General features: G+C 48.4%; 1 protein-coding gene across 3 annotated transcripts in view; it reads left to right on the forward strand.

Annotated features, from left to right (window-relative positions):
* Window positions 1–3,963: 3,963 nt before the first annotated feature.
* Window positions 3,964–18,462, forward strand: part of COL13A1 (collagen type XIII alpha 1 chain) — a 52,364-nt gene continuing 37,865 nt past the window's right edge. For 2 of the 3 annotated variants that reach the window (XM_068196923.1, XM_068196924.1), the window contains exons 1-10: window positions 3,964–4,030; window positions 4,641–4,667; window positions 6,401–6,451; window positions 10,177–10,212; window positions 11,656–11,682; window positions 12,489–12,515; window positions 13,561–13,587; window positions 13,693–13,719; window positions 13,997–14,023; window positions 17,771–17,836. In XM_068196923.1, coding sequence (XP_068053024.1) covers window positions 4,010–4,030; window positions 4,641–4,667; window positions 6,401–6,451; window positions 10,177–10,212; window positions 11,656–11,682; window positions 12,489–12,515; window positions 13,561–13,587; window positions 13,693–13,719; window positions 13,997–14,023; window positions 17,771–17,836 — 336 coding nt within the window. In that variant the 5' untranslated portion in view covers window positions 3,964–4,009. Of the gene's footprint in view, window positions 4,031–4,640; window positions 4,668–6,400; window positions 6,452–10,176; window positions 10,213–11,655; window positions 11,683–12,488; window positions 12,516–13,560; window positions 13,588–13,692; window positions 13,720–13,996; window positions 14,024–16,055; window positions 16,113–17,770; window positions 17,837–18,462 lie in introns of all 3 variants that reach the window. The other variant, XM_068196922.1, reaches the window with a different exon arrangement.

The raw sequence follows: 18,462 nt of genomic DNA on the forward strand, positions 1-18,462 counted from the left end.
TTGGTGGTGGTGTTGGCATTTCTACTATTGCTGTGAGAAATTAGAGAGAAATTACTAGATCAACGCAGGTGTCTTTTAGAGAACAGTCAGTACCTTTGTGGGGTGAGGAGGACGCACGCTCCAGGCTTCCTCTGCAGCAGTAAGGGTTAGAAACCTAATCTTGTAATGAGAGATTGAAGCCTGGCAGAAGCACATGGGACCACCAGAGAAGTGCTGATATTATATACTACTGTATCCTGGCTTATTGCGACCCCTGAACCTGTCTCTGCAAGCAGACTTCTAGGACAAGCTGTGAGGAATGCTACAGCCAATGGAAATAACAAGAGGAAGTTGGGCAGACTGAGTGTTCTTAGCCAAAGTGGAATTTGTCTTGGACTAGTAGGACCCTCATCTCATTCAGGATCTCTTGGGTTTCTGATCAGCTGGTGAGTGAGATCAGCTCAGTCACTGTGAGCAAAGGTTCACCTCTGAAAAGCCAAGTGTTCCACATGTCACCATAAGTATTCCCTCACTCCTCCCTATTTCTCATGATTGAAATGGAAAAGGTTTTATGAGCAACAACCTGATCTCCTTCCTGGCTGATTGTCACACGCATTGTTCTGGGTAGTGACCCCAAAGCAATGACCACCTCACATCTCTCTCCTGTTTTTGTTTCCCAGCTTGCAAAAGAGACAGCACACTGTTTGACTGGGCTTAGCTCCCAGTGTAGGTGTTGGCTTGAGTGTGGAGATGGGCAGAAATACTCATTAGAAATGCACTGAGCCCTGCTTGCAGACTAGGACAACAAGGACAAAAACCAGGGAAAGGGGTGAGCACCACCAGAGCAGTAGAAGGGAACTTCATGTTCTTCTCTTGCCCAACGAACACTTCCACCCTTATTCCTGAAGTCAGTGCAGGCTTTGGTGAAGACAGGGGCAACCCGCAGTCATGTAAGATATTTGATGAGATTGGGACTAAAAGGGGCGAAGGAAGGAAGTGATGAAATCGTGCAATAGTCCTTTTGCTGTCTGGACCACATCCGAAGCAAATGATCCTCTCACGGACATTTTCTCTCCCATTTCTGATCATGCAACATTTCTGTGGCAACTGCAGCAATTCCATACATGAAAAAATAATATTTAGCAGATGGAAACTAAGGAAGAAAGTCAAAGCCCTGTAATTAGCTTGTTCTCCGTGGACTTGCAGATACCTTCAGAGCTCATGCGGAGAGCTGTGGGTAGAGTCGTGCCAAAAGGAGCGAAAACTTCACAAGCAGGAGATTAGGAAACCGAAGCAATCAGAGCTGATGGTCAAGGAGCTGTGGAGAGTTTTTTTAACCATTCTGTTTCCTAAACCCTTCCATGTGATTCCATGTCTTTATCAAGCCCTCCTTTCAGAGTTTGAGGCTGGCTTTTGCTGTCTCAGTGTATTTTGTTCCAGGGCCTCACAGAAAGGCTACAGCTCCTGGTAAATACTTCATTATTTCTGTTTCATCCCCTCATTCTTTCTGTCTGACAGTACTTTGATCAGGAGGCCCCCAGCATTCATAAGGTGGTAGAAAGTAGACTTGCATAAAAAATGGGACCTGGAATAGAATACTGCAAACACGACATTGCCCCTACAGAGTAGGGACCACAGGAGCTTTGTAGGTATAAACTTAAAGGGTAGCATAATTCTCATGGACCCTCCTATGTGTGGGAAGCACTACTTTTGAAGAAGTCTTTGAGCGTCTGGTTGAAGAGGCAAAGTGTTCAGTGTTCTTGCTGGTGGGATTTGCTAGTTGCAGCAGGATTTAGAAGGCCTAAGTCACCTTGGGACAAATGCAAAAATCCATAATAACAGTATCTGCATCTGAGTTAGTCATGACTGAGGAAGGAGCGTGGGTTTTAGAATTACAACAGCATGATTTCCTGGTGATGGTTCCCTGCTCTGCAGGCTGCATCTCACCTGGAGACTGCACGAGCCATAGCAGGCAGTTTCCCAGTGAAGGAAATGTAAACTTTGCTGCTGACTCTCCCCTGGCTCAGGACAGGGGCTGCTGGTTGCCCGTCATGCTCTTTTAACTCTGATGTGGGAGCTTCAGGCAGCTTTTCATGACTTAGTAACCAACCTACACGGTATCATCCACCCACAAGTGTTCTTTCCTGGCTCCCTGTCACAGACAACCTTTCCTTATAAACATCTGGCATTTATTTGCTGTCTACTGGGCGCTCCCCCTTTGCTGTAACTGCACAGTCACATTCCAGACACGGTGCCGTCATGTACCACTCCAGGTACTCGCTGGGGACCTGACACAGCTCAGCCCCGACCTTGGGCTCTTCCTGCTCGGGCACCAGCCACAGCAGAGGCAGAAGAAGCAAATTCAGCATTTACCTCAAAAACCACGAGGGAAATCAGCCTGGGCTCAGCTCTGGAGGAAAGCAGCATTTAAAGGACTAAAAGCAGAGGAAAGCTCACTATTATGTTTTCCAGCAGCCACAAAGTAATCCCAGGGCCAGATGCCAACACCAGGAGCTCCGCTCACTGCTGGCACAAAGAGATAGGCAAATATTAGCAGAACTCAGAACCTACCTAAAACCCTGGAAGAAAGCAGTTTCCCATAATATGTCCTCAACAAAACTTAAAATCAAGCAGCTGTTCAGGGTTTCATCCATCTGAAAGGGGTGCTTTTGCAAAGTGTACGTGGCTCTTCAATTTGTCACAACTTATGCTGCATTGGAAAGGACTGCCCCCCATACCAAACAGCTCCCCCAGCTCTGCAGAGGGACGTGGCTGGGCTTCCACCAGGGAATGGTTTCATCTCAAGCAATAATGTTTGAGTTTGGGATACACAGCCTTTGTGTACACCCAGAAGAACAAACAGAGCTAAGTGCCTTCCCCTTCCAGAGATTTCAGATTATGTTCACACGCACTAGGACTGAATGTGTGGGGAGGCATAAAGAGGTGGCACCAATGGGGCTGGTGTCTCCAGCTGCAGAAACCAGAAAACCAGGTTTATGTCTACAGACACAGTCAGCCAGGGGCAGGAGCATTCTGTTTTACATAAGGAAACCCCAAACATCACTGGAAACAGAACTGAGGGATTATTATCACGTCATTTTTGTAAAATATAGAGCAAAAGCTGCATGACTGCTGAAGCCATAATCATCAAGACCCTTTAGCAATGAGCTGTTGTCTTCCAGATCTGCACAGCCTTCAGTTTTGGTGACCAGGAATGCAGAGGGGGTAATTTGGAGGGTTTTTTTTTTGTAATTGCATAGTACAGTTTAGCTGTAAGAGGCAGCCAACTGCCTTGTAGGTAAGTGGGTGAAGAAAATTGTCACTGGTCCTATGTTCATGTGTTTACAAGGCTCTGTCCAGTGTCACCTGACCCAAAGTCATTCCCAAAACCACTGTTAGGATCACTCACATGCTGACAATGCACTGGGAAGTATCTCAAAGGGGTAGAGGACACTGAAAACAGCTGCTCATATGTCTTCTTCCAGACGTGCTTTTTCCTGTGTCAGCTTGTGTTCTCACATTTTTCTCTTGCTTCTGGACAGGACAGTATTTTTAAGTCTAAGAGAATTGTGTTTTAAAGTGATAACTCTATAAATAAATAGCTAACACCCAGATGACTTTGGTCAAGAAAGAGAAAAATGTGACAGTTGGCCACTGCAGGAAGCCAGTTCCCAGGACCTGGATTTTATGAAGTGTTGGAAATAGGAATAGTACTTTGTTTGACTGGAGACTCCTGTCCTCCTTTTGCTGCCTAAATTGCTGTATGTAATTTCTGTGGTGAGATGTGTGGGTTTGTCATATGTGGAAATGAACTGGTGGCTCACACATTCTAAAGACAGGTTCAGGCACACGCAAACACATTTTGCTCTTTAACTTTCTCTCTCTCCCTCTCAATATCCCTGGACACTTGCACCACAGTGTGAAGCTGCTGCTATGGCTTAGTTCAGTTGTGCTGTTTTATAACCTTGCTTTTGGCCAGTTACCAATTCCCTCTGATTTTTGCCTTAATTGCCAGGGGGACAAAGGTGCGATGGGAATCCCTGGGCGGCCGGTAAGTCAAACCTCTTTTGTGTGCCTTAGCGTTCCCATTCTCTTCCAACCCCCAGGATTTGGGGGTGGGGGAGGGTGGCTTTCAGGATAATCCTTGTCAGTTCAAGCAAAACTACTCTCCCTGAGCCTCACACCTGAGGGACTCCCCTGGTCTCAGCAGGGTGACCAGCCCTGCAAGCCACGTACATGCTGGGGAGGTGTTGCCATTTCACCTGCTGTACTATCCAGGCCCTCCTCTGGTTCAGCATCCCCGTTTGGGTGTCTCCTGCTGCCACCTCGTGCGCCAGCTGGGCTTGCTAACCCTGGGTTTCCTAACCTGCACCCCTGCTTGCCACTGGCAGCTGCCCCTTCCAAATAACTGCCCTGTGCAGCAGGGGCCATCCCCTGCCTGGCTGAGTGCTGTATTTTGGAGCTGCTCCTTGCTCGGGCATCCCATGGTGAGGATGGGGAAGAGGACCGGGGCAGGAGCTGAGGCCACCCTGCTCATGCCAGCCCCATGGCCAGGGTGGTGGGGTGGGAGAGCGTGCCTTTGCCGCTGACGCCTGTGTTTGTCTCTCTCTCTCTTCCCTGCGCCCTCTTGCATGTGGCTGTGACGGCTGCCACTGACCCAGGGACTAAAAGGGCAATCTGGAGAGAAGGTGAGTCAGCTCCTTGTAGCCTGTAGCACCCCCAAATTGTCCTCTTCTAGGGCCAGCCCAAGCTCCTCAGTCACAGTCATGGCCACTGCAGCCAGCTTTGGGCTTCCACACCCCTGGGCTGCCCCGTCTTCCGTGTCAGTGCAAGTATATTTCCCAAATTCCTTCCAGGCCAGTCAGCCTCCAAAGATGTTGTGTTTCTTGTTTATGACAATTTACTAACAGCATAAGAGCCAGTGGGCACATGCAGGGCTTCCCTCAAGGCTTCCTGGATTTTAACCATTGACTTTCTCCCTCTCTGGCAGCTCTGCTTGCCCCAACCAACCTGCAGCTCCCCTCTACCTCCCAGGTTAGCCTGATCCCTGGTGCAGGTGGGAGCAAGGAATAAAAGTGGCATGGCATGCTCCTATTTCTGACACAGTGGGACCTCTTCCTCCTGAGGAAAGCTGATGGTCTGTGGGATACCATCTCACAGACTGTTTGCTGTGCAGCGAGTTAAGATTTGTACCCACAAAGAAGTGCTGGTTTACAAAGTGATCCTACTGCTGACCCCTGTTTTGAAGTGTTTGGCATTTCAGTGTTAGTATATTTTCCCCAGAGCTGTGAGTACCTCCCACCTGTGAGAGCAGGGAAATGGAGGTGTTTGGGATTCATGAATAATTGAATAACAATGTGTAGAAATTAAGAAAGGTATGGATACTTACGTGTCAAGGAAGGTCATCTCTGCAGTACCATACCAGACCCTTTTGTTCCTCTTCATAATAGAGAGAAAAACACAACAAGGAAGGGGAAAGCAGGATAGAGATTTTTCATCCTTGTGTTTACTGTTCGCTCATTGGAGCCAACCAGCATCCAACAGACCAGAATTTCCCACCCAAAGCCATTCTGCTTTTTTCTCTGCATATCCTTGCATTTGTTTCTGGCCAAAGTTTTCATGAAGGGACAGCAGATAGATACAAACAAACAATGGAAAAAAATCACTCCTAATTGCTCCTGCTGCCCCAAAGGCCTCCCTGAGAGCCCTAAGTCTTTGGCAGTCCATAGCTTTGTTTTGCAGAGTGCTTTGCTTTCTTGCAGCCTGCTTGGTTTATGGGATGCTCTGTCCCAAAGCTCCTCAGTCCTGGGCACTTCTGGAGCTGCCTCTTAGGAATACACCATGTTTCCAGAGAGAGTGACATATCCTGCCCATCACACGCTGTGGGTGGCTAGGAGTTGGAGAGGCAGCTGTTTCATTTTCCAGCAAGCACTTTGCTTTGTTTTCATCCACATCTCAACTGAGTTTGAGAAGTACACAAGCGAGGCATTTCTGGAGGCAGCCAAATAAGCTGCCTGCAGCTCCCATTTCCCTGGAGCCCAGCACATCCCTCTTTTTCTTTCTTCTGCAGGACATAACCCTCCTGGAACTCACAGGAAGGAAACAGAAAGGGTTTCAGGCCATCTTTCACACTTGCAATTGGGCAGAACCTCTGTTTTGCCAGAAAGTGTTTTATGTGTTTATACTTCTCCTTGCTGTGCAGCTTCCATTTTCTGGCACATCTGAGCAGCTCTCAAGGACATCTTTTCTCCCAAAGTGTCAGGCAGGAGCTGGGGGAGGCAGAACAGCAGCTGCCCCATAAACCCTGAAGATCTCACACCTAAGGCACCCTCACTTACTCGCAGTCTTGACAGGAATATAGTTGTCTTTGTGTTTTCCTCTCCTATTCTCACCCCTTTTCCTCTGCTTTGTCTCTCTGCAGGGTGCTCCAGGAGAAGCTGGCATGTCCATCATCGGGCCCCGTGGTCCACCCGTAAGTGGCTTTTCTCTCTATTTTTGTCTGATTCAGGATGTGGGCAAGTTACTGGGAAGGGCTTAGGAGGGGCATTAAGACTCAGCATCAGCTGGAAAGAGCAAAAACCCTGTATAATGTGGTTCCCATGCTGAGCTAGCCTTGGTTTTATACTGCTATTATATACTATATATAATGAAATTATAGCTCATATTCCAGAGCAAATGAGGAAGCCTTCGCTTGGCAAGGAAACCAAAGTCCTGCATTTAAAAGGAAGAAGCATATTTCCTTTGTGCAACAGGGCTGCTATCACTTTTGGAGAAAATTTTCCCTTTGCCTAGCTAATTTCAGCCTTTGGTTTAATCAGCAGGGAACAAGCCCCCTGATTTTACTGATGGGCAGGATCAGAGCTAAGCCAGTGACTGGGGAGCTCACAAAGGGTAGTTCAGAGGTCTTTGTCGTGTACCCAAAATCTTGGAAGCTCTTTGTCAGCATGGTTGCCACTTATCTGGCTGATAAAAGGCAGGATTTTGTACCCTCTTTCAATAAAAGTGTCTCTACAAGGTGCAACTAGTCACCCAGACAAAACTTTTTGCAAGGACTGGGCCATAAAAAAAGACCAAGATGAAGGGTTGGAGTGTTTACGTGCCCTAAATGCTGGAAGCTTCTTGCACTGTGGTTCAGCCATCAAGCCTCTGCTTTTATGCAAGTGGAGCCAGACCTCTCCACTCCATCCTTGCACAGCCTCCACCAGAGATTTCCATGAAAAAAGACCTGGAGATTCAATTCTCTCCCTCCCAGTGGGCACTTCCGATTTTGATTAACCTGTGAAGAGCACCGTCCTTGACCTGCAGAGAGGATGGGCTGCTGGCAACCTTTGTTTCACAGCTGAGGTCAAGTGAGAGAGACCCAGGCAGTGCAAACACTTGGCTACATCTGGCTTTCCAATTAACTTCCCAAAAGCCCCATGACAAGTGTTTCTAATGAAAAACAGCTTTGCTGGTCCCCAGGCCCACCTGCTGGGGATGCTGGAGTTTGAGAAGCGACAGAACCAAAGCCCGGGACCCAAATGGGTCTCCCCAGGTGCTTTGTGCCTAGCAGATGGTCCCTGGCCACGTGTCCAGGCAAGGGAGAGGGGCTGGCAAGTCTCTCAAGCCAAGGTCTGAGCAAGACCACCCTGCTCCACAAACAGCAGATTTTGGAGGGTAAGTGCCCCGTTGCTTTTGCTGTTTCTCACAAGCTCTGGCTCTCAGCCTTCTGAACAGTGTAATTATAGTAATCAGAGAGAAAAGCCATCAGGCCCTATCCACAGAGGTCCTGCAAAGGAGTTTTCTTGAAGGACACGTGCCTGGGCTGCAGGACAGTTTTGTCTGCTTTTGTGCTGCTGCCTTTGTTGCTGTTTGGGAAAGTGCAGAACACATTGCATCTTTAAAGAGCAGAAAAATTAGATGGGAAATGGTATCTAAAATGGGGTTTTGCCTACAGCACTCAAAGCTCTGAGGTGCCAGGGCCGGCCCAACCCCACACTTTCCTCCTGCAAAGCCTACTGTGAAGATGATCCAGTTTCCTGGGGAGCTGGTGATAGGTCAAAAGGATGGCTGAGCACTGAAGACAAACACGGAAACCCTGGCCAAGGGGCCACTCGGAAAGATGTGGGATGACAAATAGTTTCCAGATTTTTGTTTGGAGGTTAAAGTTTTTGCCTGAGCTCAGAGCTGCTTAACTCCTGGCCAGAGAGGGACAGTGCACCTATAGTGGCAGAAACAGACGGTCTCCATGATTTGGCAGCTCCCAGGCTTACATACTTCATACAATCAACATTTTAAAAAGGAGACAAGGAAAACCAGCCACCCAACAAAAACAGTCTCTTGGAATCGCTCGCTGCTGTACTGTTGTCTTGGCGTGATACCGTGCAAATCATTCTGCTGTCCTCCAAGGAGAAAGAAGCAGCAGTCTGTAGTCTACAGAGGAAGCCAAATTGCACCATTTCCAGGTTTTCTCCCTAATTCTTTTTTTAGCACTTTTTGTCAGGGAGGTGTCCAACAGGGAACCAGAATTCTGGCTAGGCTCTTCTTGCTTCTTGCCTTTTCAGAAGCCAGCGGTGGACAGGTCCTTTAATTTATAGCCTATCTTCCCTCCTGGTCACTGGCCAACAGGGCCAGGTGGTTTTGTGTGTATCTTGCAAAGCAAAGCTGACCAAGTTCAACTTTGCAGAACTAAAGAAATAGTGCAAATGTGATTAGGTCCTGCTAGCATTGCGTAGAAAACCAGAAATTTTCAGTGTGAATTGTGGGATTCTGTGGTGGGGGTCATCCCTCACACCCTGCAAAGAGGCTGTTTGGGCCCATCCTCTGCAGGGGCAAACCCTCTCTGAGTCTCTCTGCAGACAGAGGGTGGCTGGGGATGTTACCTGAAGGTGAAGGTTTTCCCTATCAGTGCAACTCTGAGGTCTCCCAAAGGATTGTTATTGCTTCACTGTGGCAAACCTCAACCTCACAGCCCAGGAGCCCCATCTCCTCCTTGCCCTTCCCTTCCCTTCCCTCAGCATCACATGGGATCACTCCAGTTAAGGCAGAGATGCACCTTGTTTATGCCCAGCTCTATCCTAGGAAACCCCTGTGGGGCTCCAGCAGTCCAGTCATGGTAGCTCAAATTGCTGAAGAAAGCATTTTTTTTCCCCAAAATGAGAGAGCACATAAGGAGGCTGGGCATTTTGGCATCATAGCAGGGCTTTCAGGGTAGGCAAGATGCCACAGTGGTCAGCTGATGAGCGTGGCACAGGATTTACCTCATCCGGCTGTTTATCTACATGAGAGTGCTTCAGGATCTGCTGAAGTCTGGGCCAGATGGACCATATGCTTCCTGACCTTTTTTTTTGGGAAAACAGGTTGAAAACTCCTTACATGAAGTGGTATCTTTCCTGGATACCAACAAAACTATGGTAACTGTGACCTTGTCACAGGCCCCAAAAATTGAAGAACTACGAAAAATAAACAGCCAGGACATTTTCTCTTTTTTTGGTGTTCTTAAGTAGGGGATGAAGAAGCTGCCAAGCACAACCCAAGCCAGTGTTTGCTGTACCTGATCCCTAACTGGTAGCCATAGCTAGCTAGCCAGGAAGGGGCAGGGGGAAAAGTCAGGGTGCTCATTTTCCTCTCATCACACAGCCTAACTCTCCTTTTTGTCTTAGCTCTCAGAGGATACAAATAAAAATTAAAAAAAAAAAAAGAAGATGGAAAAAAAAATCATCTCCAGAATTATTTCTGAGGAAAATGAATGAACTAGGATATAAGATGAGGGGAGGAGGAGGAGAGGGATGGTTGTATTTAGACACCAGTGACCTGCAAGGCTTGTCTTGCACAGAACAGCACCCTGCATTAAACATCTCAGGTTTATGGCAGCAAGAACTGCCATAAAATGAGCTCAACCTCTGGAATATACTCCAAAAGTCTAACATATGGGCTAGGGACACCCATTTAATTAATGTAGAAACTTCAAGGAAACTGCTTGCAATCCAAACTGGAGCAGCTCCAGCATTTTCTTGGCCCTGTACAAATTGGAGTGGGGATGAGAGGTATCCCTTCCTTCCCAAGACACTTTCCCCTCGGAGGGGAATTGGGTATCTCTTTGGATAGTTGTAGGATGATTGGTCAGAGGCTGGAGGAAAGGCTCTGTAGAGAGGACTTAGGATCCATCAAATTAATTTCAGTTCCTCTAAACTGCTGTCTCTGTTCCATCCTTCCCAGGGACAGCCTGGAACAAGAGGTTTTCCTGGATTCCCGGTAAGTGTAACTCTTAATTTATGAGTTACGGATGTGTGATACTACTAGGAAGCCTCATAAGTGCTTGCTGTGTCTCATCATTTCTTCCTGAAACCAATGACCTGATCTGATATCACTGGAAAAAGCAATTTTTCCTTCATTTGTTTTTCTGCTACTTTTGTTTTTCTTTTAAATTATACTTAGGGAGAAAAAAAAAACTACCAAACCACACAACTCTGAAAGAGAATTAATTAAATAAAAAGCCCCAAGTGTTAAAATAACATAGTTAAAGCCAGATCTCTTTGGTAAAAGAAAACCATCCTAAGAAATACCCCTATCCCAAAGAAAGAAAACAACCCCTAGGTAGGGGAAATTCCAACTTTAATTGAGCTTTTAGGTGATATTCCAATAGCAACAAGTGCCTGGGATCCAAAAAAGGCCCAGCCTGTTGAGGGTCAGCTGGGGACTGTGCTAGGCTGAACACCCTGGTCATGCCAAAGGGAAAGGACATGAAGGGGAATTCTTCTCCAGCACAGTTGCAAGGGAACAGAGATAATGCCCAGGAGAGGACAAAGCAAATTTCATTTCAATCCTACAGTTGCTGGCAGCGCTCTCTGAAGCGCTGAGGCTGCTGAAGAGCTCCAACAGTTGCTATTTATTCATATGCATTTATGCCTGAGGCAAACACAAACACCCCCCACATCCCTGCTCCTGCCAGGCAGCTCAGCTGCTGCTCCAGGACACTGGATGAGCCAGAGCAGGTCTGCAGGGGGGACTCTCACGCCTGGAAAATGGGAGGAATTGGCAGCCTCCCCCTGTCTGACCGGGCTCCACGGCTCTGCCCCTTGTGACAAGAGGGGCTGTGAGCTGCCCCTGGGCTGAGGAGAAGCAGATCTCTCCAGGTTCTTGTGGTCTTTGGCTTTTGGAGGAGCAGAAGACAAATCGGCCCAGCTCATGAGAAAGTGCTGGGTGGGACAGCCCTGTGGAGCCTGTTTCTCATCAAACTGTACCTTCAGCATGTGCTGAGCTGTATGTCACCTCTTCCCTGAGACACTTTTATTATTCCATCATCTGCAAAAATTCCTCTTCCCCCAAAGGTGGATGCCTTTTTAAATCAAAGTCTTGAGAAAACTACTGATATTCAGCTAGTTTACTGAACACTGTAAAATTTTTAATTCTGAGATTTTTTTTTTGCAAATTGCCTATGAACCCCTCCTTGCTTCTGCTCCTGTGTCCAGCACTGCTGCTGAAATGTGCTGACAGTGAGCAAGTCCCTGCTGAAGCAGTTTGAATTCTGGGCTGGTACTCAGTGGGCCAGGGACCTGCCAGGACTGGACAGGAAGGCAAGGAGTCACCCCATGTCACCCCAGCCCATTGCAGTCTTGTGGCACATAGTGCTTCCTGGGCAGATGGACATACACCCCGGGGAAAGCATTTCTCCTCATTTTTCCTCTTTTATTTCAGGGCCCTATTGGCTTGGACGGCAAACCGGTAAGCAAAGTACTTCTCTGCAGGCTTCTGCCCTGCCTCCTGCTAGGTCCCACTGTGCTGCAGCCTGTGTGTTACACCGGGTGTTTAAAGGGGATTATTTTGCAATGTCATGCACATGCATGGATTAAAAGAAAATTAGGAGGTTGGCAGGCAGGAGGAGATGCAGGAGTCAGGAGATTAAGGAAGGCAGAGTATGGCCTATTCCTTTCTAGGTAAATCTGTAAAATAGCAGTTCACAAGTGCAGCAGCCTGGCTGCTGCAGAGAAAGCCTTAGCAAGAACTCCCACCCAGAATCAGACAGGCAGAGCAGATCCCCGAGGTATCAGCCCTCTGCCTTAGCCAACAGCTTCCTTCTCTTTGCTGCCGTGCTGAAAGGAGCTGCAGTAGAGGAGGGAAGGATCCTAAAGACCTCTGTGAGACCTCCATGCTGTCCTTAGAGATTTGCAGTAGAAACCCAAGTTCTTCCCATCCTTCAGAGCTGGGCACAAACAAGCTACTTCTCCATGAAGCCAGTGGACATGAAAGCCATAGCTCCACGAAGCAGCCATGCAGCCAGGTTCCCCACACACTCCTCCAGTGCTGTCATGGAGAAGGAGCTGGTAGCTGGTAGCGCATACCTCTGGCTTCTAATTTCCTGCGGCAGGACCCTGTTTTTGCCATGAGGAACTTCACCCCCAGGAGAGATGCAACAGCACCTTTCTTGTACTGCTCTGGGGACACACACCTCAGTCAGCAGAAGCTGTTAAATCAACATCATCTAGAGTCTGCAGTGGCCAAAACTGACGTGTGTTTCCTTTCTTTTGCAGGGGCATCCTGGACAGAAGGGAGAGATGGTAAAAATACACGTTTGTCTGTGGGTGATGGGTTGGTTTGCAGTGATGTTGTGCCTCAGCTGGAAACAAGCTCATGGGCAGGGTAGCAATCCTACCTCAGCTGATGCACTCGCTGCATCCCTAATTCTGTAACTTCATAATAGCAGTGCTGGGATGCATGTCTGTAATTTTTGCATTATGGCTTGCACATTCATCATGCCACAACAGCAACTCTCTAGTTACGCATGGGATGTGTTTTCCTTGCACTTAGCAATTATGTTCTTTAAATATATTCTGGGAGCTGACATTTTTTGTGGTTGGCCTCATAGGACAAGTAAAAGTTGATGGAAAGATTTCTGAAAACCCATCTGGCAGCTTTCAACTTATCTAACAACAACCAAAAAAAGCATATTTTTTGTATTAAATGTGGTTCCCCCCCCACCCCCCACCCTCTTTCAGCTCTGTTTCATATGTGCATCATACTAAAATGCTTTTGGTTGAAAATGATAAACTTAGACTGCACTTTATGCAAGCCCAAATGGTGTCTTGTTCCCCTTGACATCTCTGATGATGAAATCCCAAATATGAGTATGTCAAGAGAGAGGCTCTCTAGTCACCTTTGCTCACTGGAGTGTTGAATGTTTTCTTCTGTTAATTCTGTTTTTTGAGCCCGAGTGTCAGTATAGCCCTCTGGCAAGCACATGTTGAAGATCCCCTCCCCACTCCCCTGTTGCACAATCCCAGCTCAGGCTTCAGTCCTGGCTGCTTCTGGTTCCATCCCAGAGCATCAGCCGAGGAGACTGTCAGCTGAGGTCCTGGGAACAATAAGGGTGTGTTTTCCTCATGATATTTTCCCCTCTCCTTTTAATATTTCCCCCCCCGTGGTGCAGCCAAAGCATGTGTGCGTTTTTCACTCCTCCAGAGTAACAAAGGGAACCCGGATGTCTCTTGGGAATTTTCTTCACAATTGTTTTTAACAGCTCAGTTTTTCATCTACTCCATACGTTGTCTTTTTGTCACTGCAAATGGAAAATCATCCCATGTTAAATTCTGTGTTTCTTTAAAGGGTGCTGCAGGTCCCCGGGGACAACCTGTAAGTATCTCATCCCTATCCCATCTCTCACCCTAACCCCTTTCCCCTTGCATTCACTGAATTCCTTCATTTACTGAGGCCTTTTTGGTCACTTTTCTCTTATAGGGACCCCCAGGACAAAAAGGAGAGAAGGTAATTTCAATGGGGGCCTTGTTAAAAGTTAAAATAGAGGAAGGGAGTTGGTGACTTGGTGCTGGTTGATCTGGCTGTGAGTGAGGAGTACCAAGAGCAAGGGCTCAGAGGATGGGGACAGGAGGCAGGGTGCTTATCAGGTGCAAATTGGCATAGCTGCACTGAGTTCGATACAGTCACAATGATTTACACCGTCTGGCTCTGACCCTGCGTGCCTATTTTGGTCGCCTCTGTTTGTGGTTTAAACCCTTTCCTTTTTAATCCCCTTCTTTCACAGGGTCAGTGTGCAGAGTACCCGCACAGGGTAAGTCATTAGCGTTATTATCCTCCGTCCCGTGCCTTCCTGCATGCTAATCCTCCTTCGTCTGAATGGCTTTTTGTTGGAAGTGGAGATCGTTCCATTAACAAGATGCGTCATCTGGGCCCCCGGGGCAGTGCTTGGCTGATTGATGTGTTTCGCAGAAAAGCAGCAGATAAGGTTTTCCAGGAGGGATGTTGGTTCTCCGGTCTGTCTGTTCCTGCCCACCAGAGCTGACCCCTAGATAGCTGCTGTCAATTCTGCTTCCTGGAGATCCTCCTGTGCTTTGTGCTGGATAGGGGAAGGTCCACCTCCTCAGCCCAAAATCCAGTGAAACTTAAGGGTTCTGGAGGAGTAGAGGTCACCCACTCGAGCTGCTGCACTGGCTCCCTGCTGCTTCCACACCCTCTGCTCTGGTTGTGTGGCCTGGAGCAGTGTGGGGTTTGAAGACCTGGGGAAAACTTTTATCATAATCCCTCCCTTTTCTTCTCCCTCGTGCTGGTGTCATCCCTGCATAGAGACAAGGGGAAGGGTTATGCTCCCTGCCTGAGGGTACTCCTGCACTGCCTGGCCATGGTGCTCTGTCAGGTCCCCAGCGAGTTGGTCCCCGGGCTGGTCCCCAAGCCTGGTGGACTTTCTCCCTGCGAGGAAGAGGCTGAGTGGGACGGTTGATGCCAGCAGCTGTTTAATGAAAGCCAGGATGTTGTCCCACCTGCCCCTTTGTCTTGGCCTGGTCAGCATGTGCTGCAGCCAAGAGTGGAGAGAGAACATCATGGGGTTTGAGGGGATTTAACTAGTTCTAAAAACAACCAGAGTGCTGAAAATCCACTGGAAATGCATTGGAACGACATCATATGAAGTGGCTGGAATTTGTAATCTGGGTGTACAGGGAGACAAGCTTAAGAGCTTTCTGTTTATTTTTGATGGGCCTCTGGATAATCAGCTGGGCTCTGGTCCCTGTCCCGGAGGGAGCAGGGTTGGAGCAGCAGAGCCACTGGAGAGTGAGCTCGGCTGGCAGCAAGGGAGAAGGGGCCGTGGGGAAGTGCCAGTCCCCCGTGCAATAACAGCCGGTCAGCTGTGTTTATTTAGTGAGCCGGCTCACTAGATTGTTATGTTAAAAAGAAGCCAACAACGCTGGTCACCCGAGCAGTGTCCTGAGTTCCTGTTACAGCCCTTGCCTCTGACTGAGCCCAGTGCCCAAGGTGAAAAGCAGTGGCAGGACCCAAAGCAACACTGGGAAGGGAGCTGGTGCATCCCTGGAAATAGGCTCAGGCCTGGGGGCAGGGCACACTGGTTTGGTGGGTCAGGGTTGTAGGGTGGCTGGTGAGCTGCAGGGCTGTGACAGCGGGAAAAGGGTGGGTGCAAAGCCTCACATCCTGGCAGTGTTTCCTTGCCTCTCATGGAGATTCTTTTGGTCTCATGAGGCACCAAGCTCAACATTATAAAAAGCCCATGAGTTGTTCAAGGCTGAGACACACTCACGGGAGGGGTGACTGTCCTCAGATCAACTCAAGGACAGGCTGTCCTGAACTGCAAGTTCAGGGAGCCAGAGGCACAGATCAGCCAGCAAAGGTGCAGTTCTCTTTCTTCCTCCCTGAATGAAAATTAGGATGGGCCTTGTTGCAAAAATGCGACGCTGCTGACCGAATTGCAATTTGTTCTTGCTTTTGTGTTTGATAAGGTTCTTTGTCAGATATTCTGGGTGAGGAAATGAAAACCAGCATCCTGACAAACTGGGAACGATGTTTCAGTTTTGTTTCATATTTGTTTTCTTAGGAAGGAAATACAAGGTTAGGGTATGTGCCTTGGCTCTTGTTGTAGTTTCCTATTTTTTTTGTCTGTATGAATCTGTGTGGCCTGCACTGCTGTGAGGGATGAGCCCAGGCATTGGGGCTGCCCATTCAGGCTGAGAGGCCACTCAAGCTGCTGCAAAGTGCCACTCAGGGAAATGGGGAGACCAGCCGTGCTGCGTTTGCTCTCAGAAATGCTGTTTGTGTAACTGACCCCGTTTGTCTCGTGTGTGTTCCCTGTTCCCCAGGAATACCTAAGCACCACCCTTGCAGCCCTGCGCTCTAACCAGATCCTTACGCTGAAGGTTTGTGGGTAGCGGTCTGACGGGACCCAGTCCTGGTGCAAAGGCTCAAGGGTGCAGATCCAATATTGCACACCACCTTCTGAAAAAACTTCCCATTGGAACACAGAGGGAGCAGGGCAGGAGCTGGGTGGAAGTGCCTTCAGATTTCTTCTCACCTGAATCCATTGCAGGGTCTTGTCTTGCCTGTTTTCAGGACTGGTTCTCTCCATTTTCCTCCTTATCCTTTCCAGCATCCTCCCTCAGCTTCCCTGTCAGCTGTATGATATTTCAGATACCCTTCAGCACCTAAGCAGCCAGGCAAAGCCAGTTTAGCTGGCTCTCCTGAGCTAAGGGGCCTCCTGCACTGTCTTTTAGAAAGGGGAGATTTGCCTTCGGGTGAAATCAGCCCAGCTGAATTTCCAGCAGCACTGCTTTTGGAGTGATAGCTTGTGCATTTGAACACAACCACTTGATCATGATGCTGCAAAATTGGGTCTCTTTGCAACAGGACTGGATCCTTGCTTTCACTGCACACATGAAGTACAATGTTTAAAGGGAATAAAATGTGCTCCTTGGAAGTGTATGGTTTCTGTGGTGGGACACCTGTGGGCACACCTCTGGGATCTGAGTGCACAGCTCACGTGGGGAAATGTCACACATGGGCACGTTTTTGTGCCCAAGCACAGAAAGGCTCCCTCGCCTCTCCCTATGTAAATCAAGAGCAGCTTCAATGGAAAACTGATAGGAACAGGAAAGTGGATCAGGCCAGAGCAGCATTCCTGGGCCTGGAGCCGACATGGTGGGTGCCAGGGTGACAGCAGCGTGCATGCAGGTGGAAACTGGATACGGCAAAAGGATGAACAAATGCTCCTGAGCTTTAGTGCATTTGATTTCTGTGTGTCCGGGTCAGCTTTGTGCCCTAAGGCAGCATTCCTGGCTATAAGCAGTCAGAAGGTGATGATACTGTTGAGCAAGGAAAAACAAAGCGCAGGCTGCCAGGGCAATGCCCTGCTTAGGTGTCCAGCTCCAAGGCCTGGTCTTGTCCCTTGGCCATGGTGGTTGTGTTTGCCAAGTTAAGTGAACCAGGGCAGGACCTCTCTGCTGACCCCAGCTAGCCTTTCTCTGCTCCCTTCCACACCTGGAGGAAGGGTGAGACCTGGAGATACACTGGGTTTCCTGTAAGAGAGTTAGAAAACTGCACTTGGAAAACTTGGAGAAAGTTGTAATTCTGGTAGTTGCCCCAAGTCTGATGATGATGAGAAGTTAAGAGAAACAGTCCCTTTGCTGGACACCCTAGCAGAGCCAGCGAGGGATGTCTTGCAGTGAGCAGTTCCTGAGGAGGCCAGAGCTGAGTCAGAAATCCCCTGGCTAAGTTCTATTTCCGAGCAGAGGGAGCTGTGAAAGCTCTGTGTGGTGGGGGCATTGGGGTGGCGAGTGGGCACCCCACACCTGCCAGGCTGGCCCCTGGTGGGTGCCCCCGTGAGCAGCACGGAGGAGCTCAGAGGTCTGCCAGCCGGTACCTGCGCTGCGCCCGCCCCGCGCCGCTCTCCTGCCGGGCTTCATTTTCACGGCAATCTCTCAGTTCCCCTCTTCTCTCTTCTCTCCCCTGGCTGCTCTCTCACTCTCGGTGCCCTAATGGCCTCCTTTGGCCTGCGACCTTCTGGTTTGATCTTCTTCAGCTGCTGCCTCTCCTCAATTCAGTGCGGCTGGCTCCACCTCCGGTCATAAAGAGACGCACTTTCCAGGTAGACTTCTTCTCCTTGTTGCCTGTTTCTGAGCTTATCCCAATGCTTGCAATTAATCAGCTTGCTACCTGTCTTTCTTCCCCTGCAGAGGACTTTCCAAGAGTTTCAGGCAGAGCTGAGGGACTTCCTTTAAAGCGGAGGAAATCTTTGATGCGATAATGTTGCTAAAAAGAAATGCAGTGAAGCCAGATTTTTGAACTAAAAGAAATGGGCCATGAAGCTGTTCTTGGGGCTGTCGACAAGCAGCCTCCTCCCTTAAGGAGTCAGTTCCTGCATATTCAATCTCCAGAAGAGGTTGGAAGCCTCTTGCTGAAATTCATCTAATGTCTGTGAAATTTAACTGAGATGAATGAATAGGCAAACACTTCTTCTAAGGGCTAGTCTAGTCTGAGGCACTTGGGGAAATGTGTTTAAATAAGCTCTTAGAATGGTTTCATTAAATTACATTAAATCTTTGTGTAAACACATTTATTTTGGTTTCCAGAGCCATAATTCGTGTTTAGTTTATTTTGGGAATGAATTCATAAAGTGAATTATGGCCATATGAATAGTGAATAAGAGTGTCCATAGTCAGAGTTCATGTGGCTTTTAATGAGCCCACTTTATGCTGCCTCATTCCATCAATT

Source organism: Anomalospiza imberbis, chromosome 8, assembly GCF_031753505.1.
Source record: "Anomalospiza imberbis isolate Cuckoo-Finch-1a 21T00152 chromosome 8, ASM3175350v1, whole genome shotgun sequence".
NCBI lineage: Eukaryota > Metazoa > Chordata > Aves > Passeriformes > Viduidae > Anomalospiza > Anomalospiza imberbis.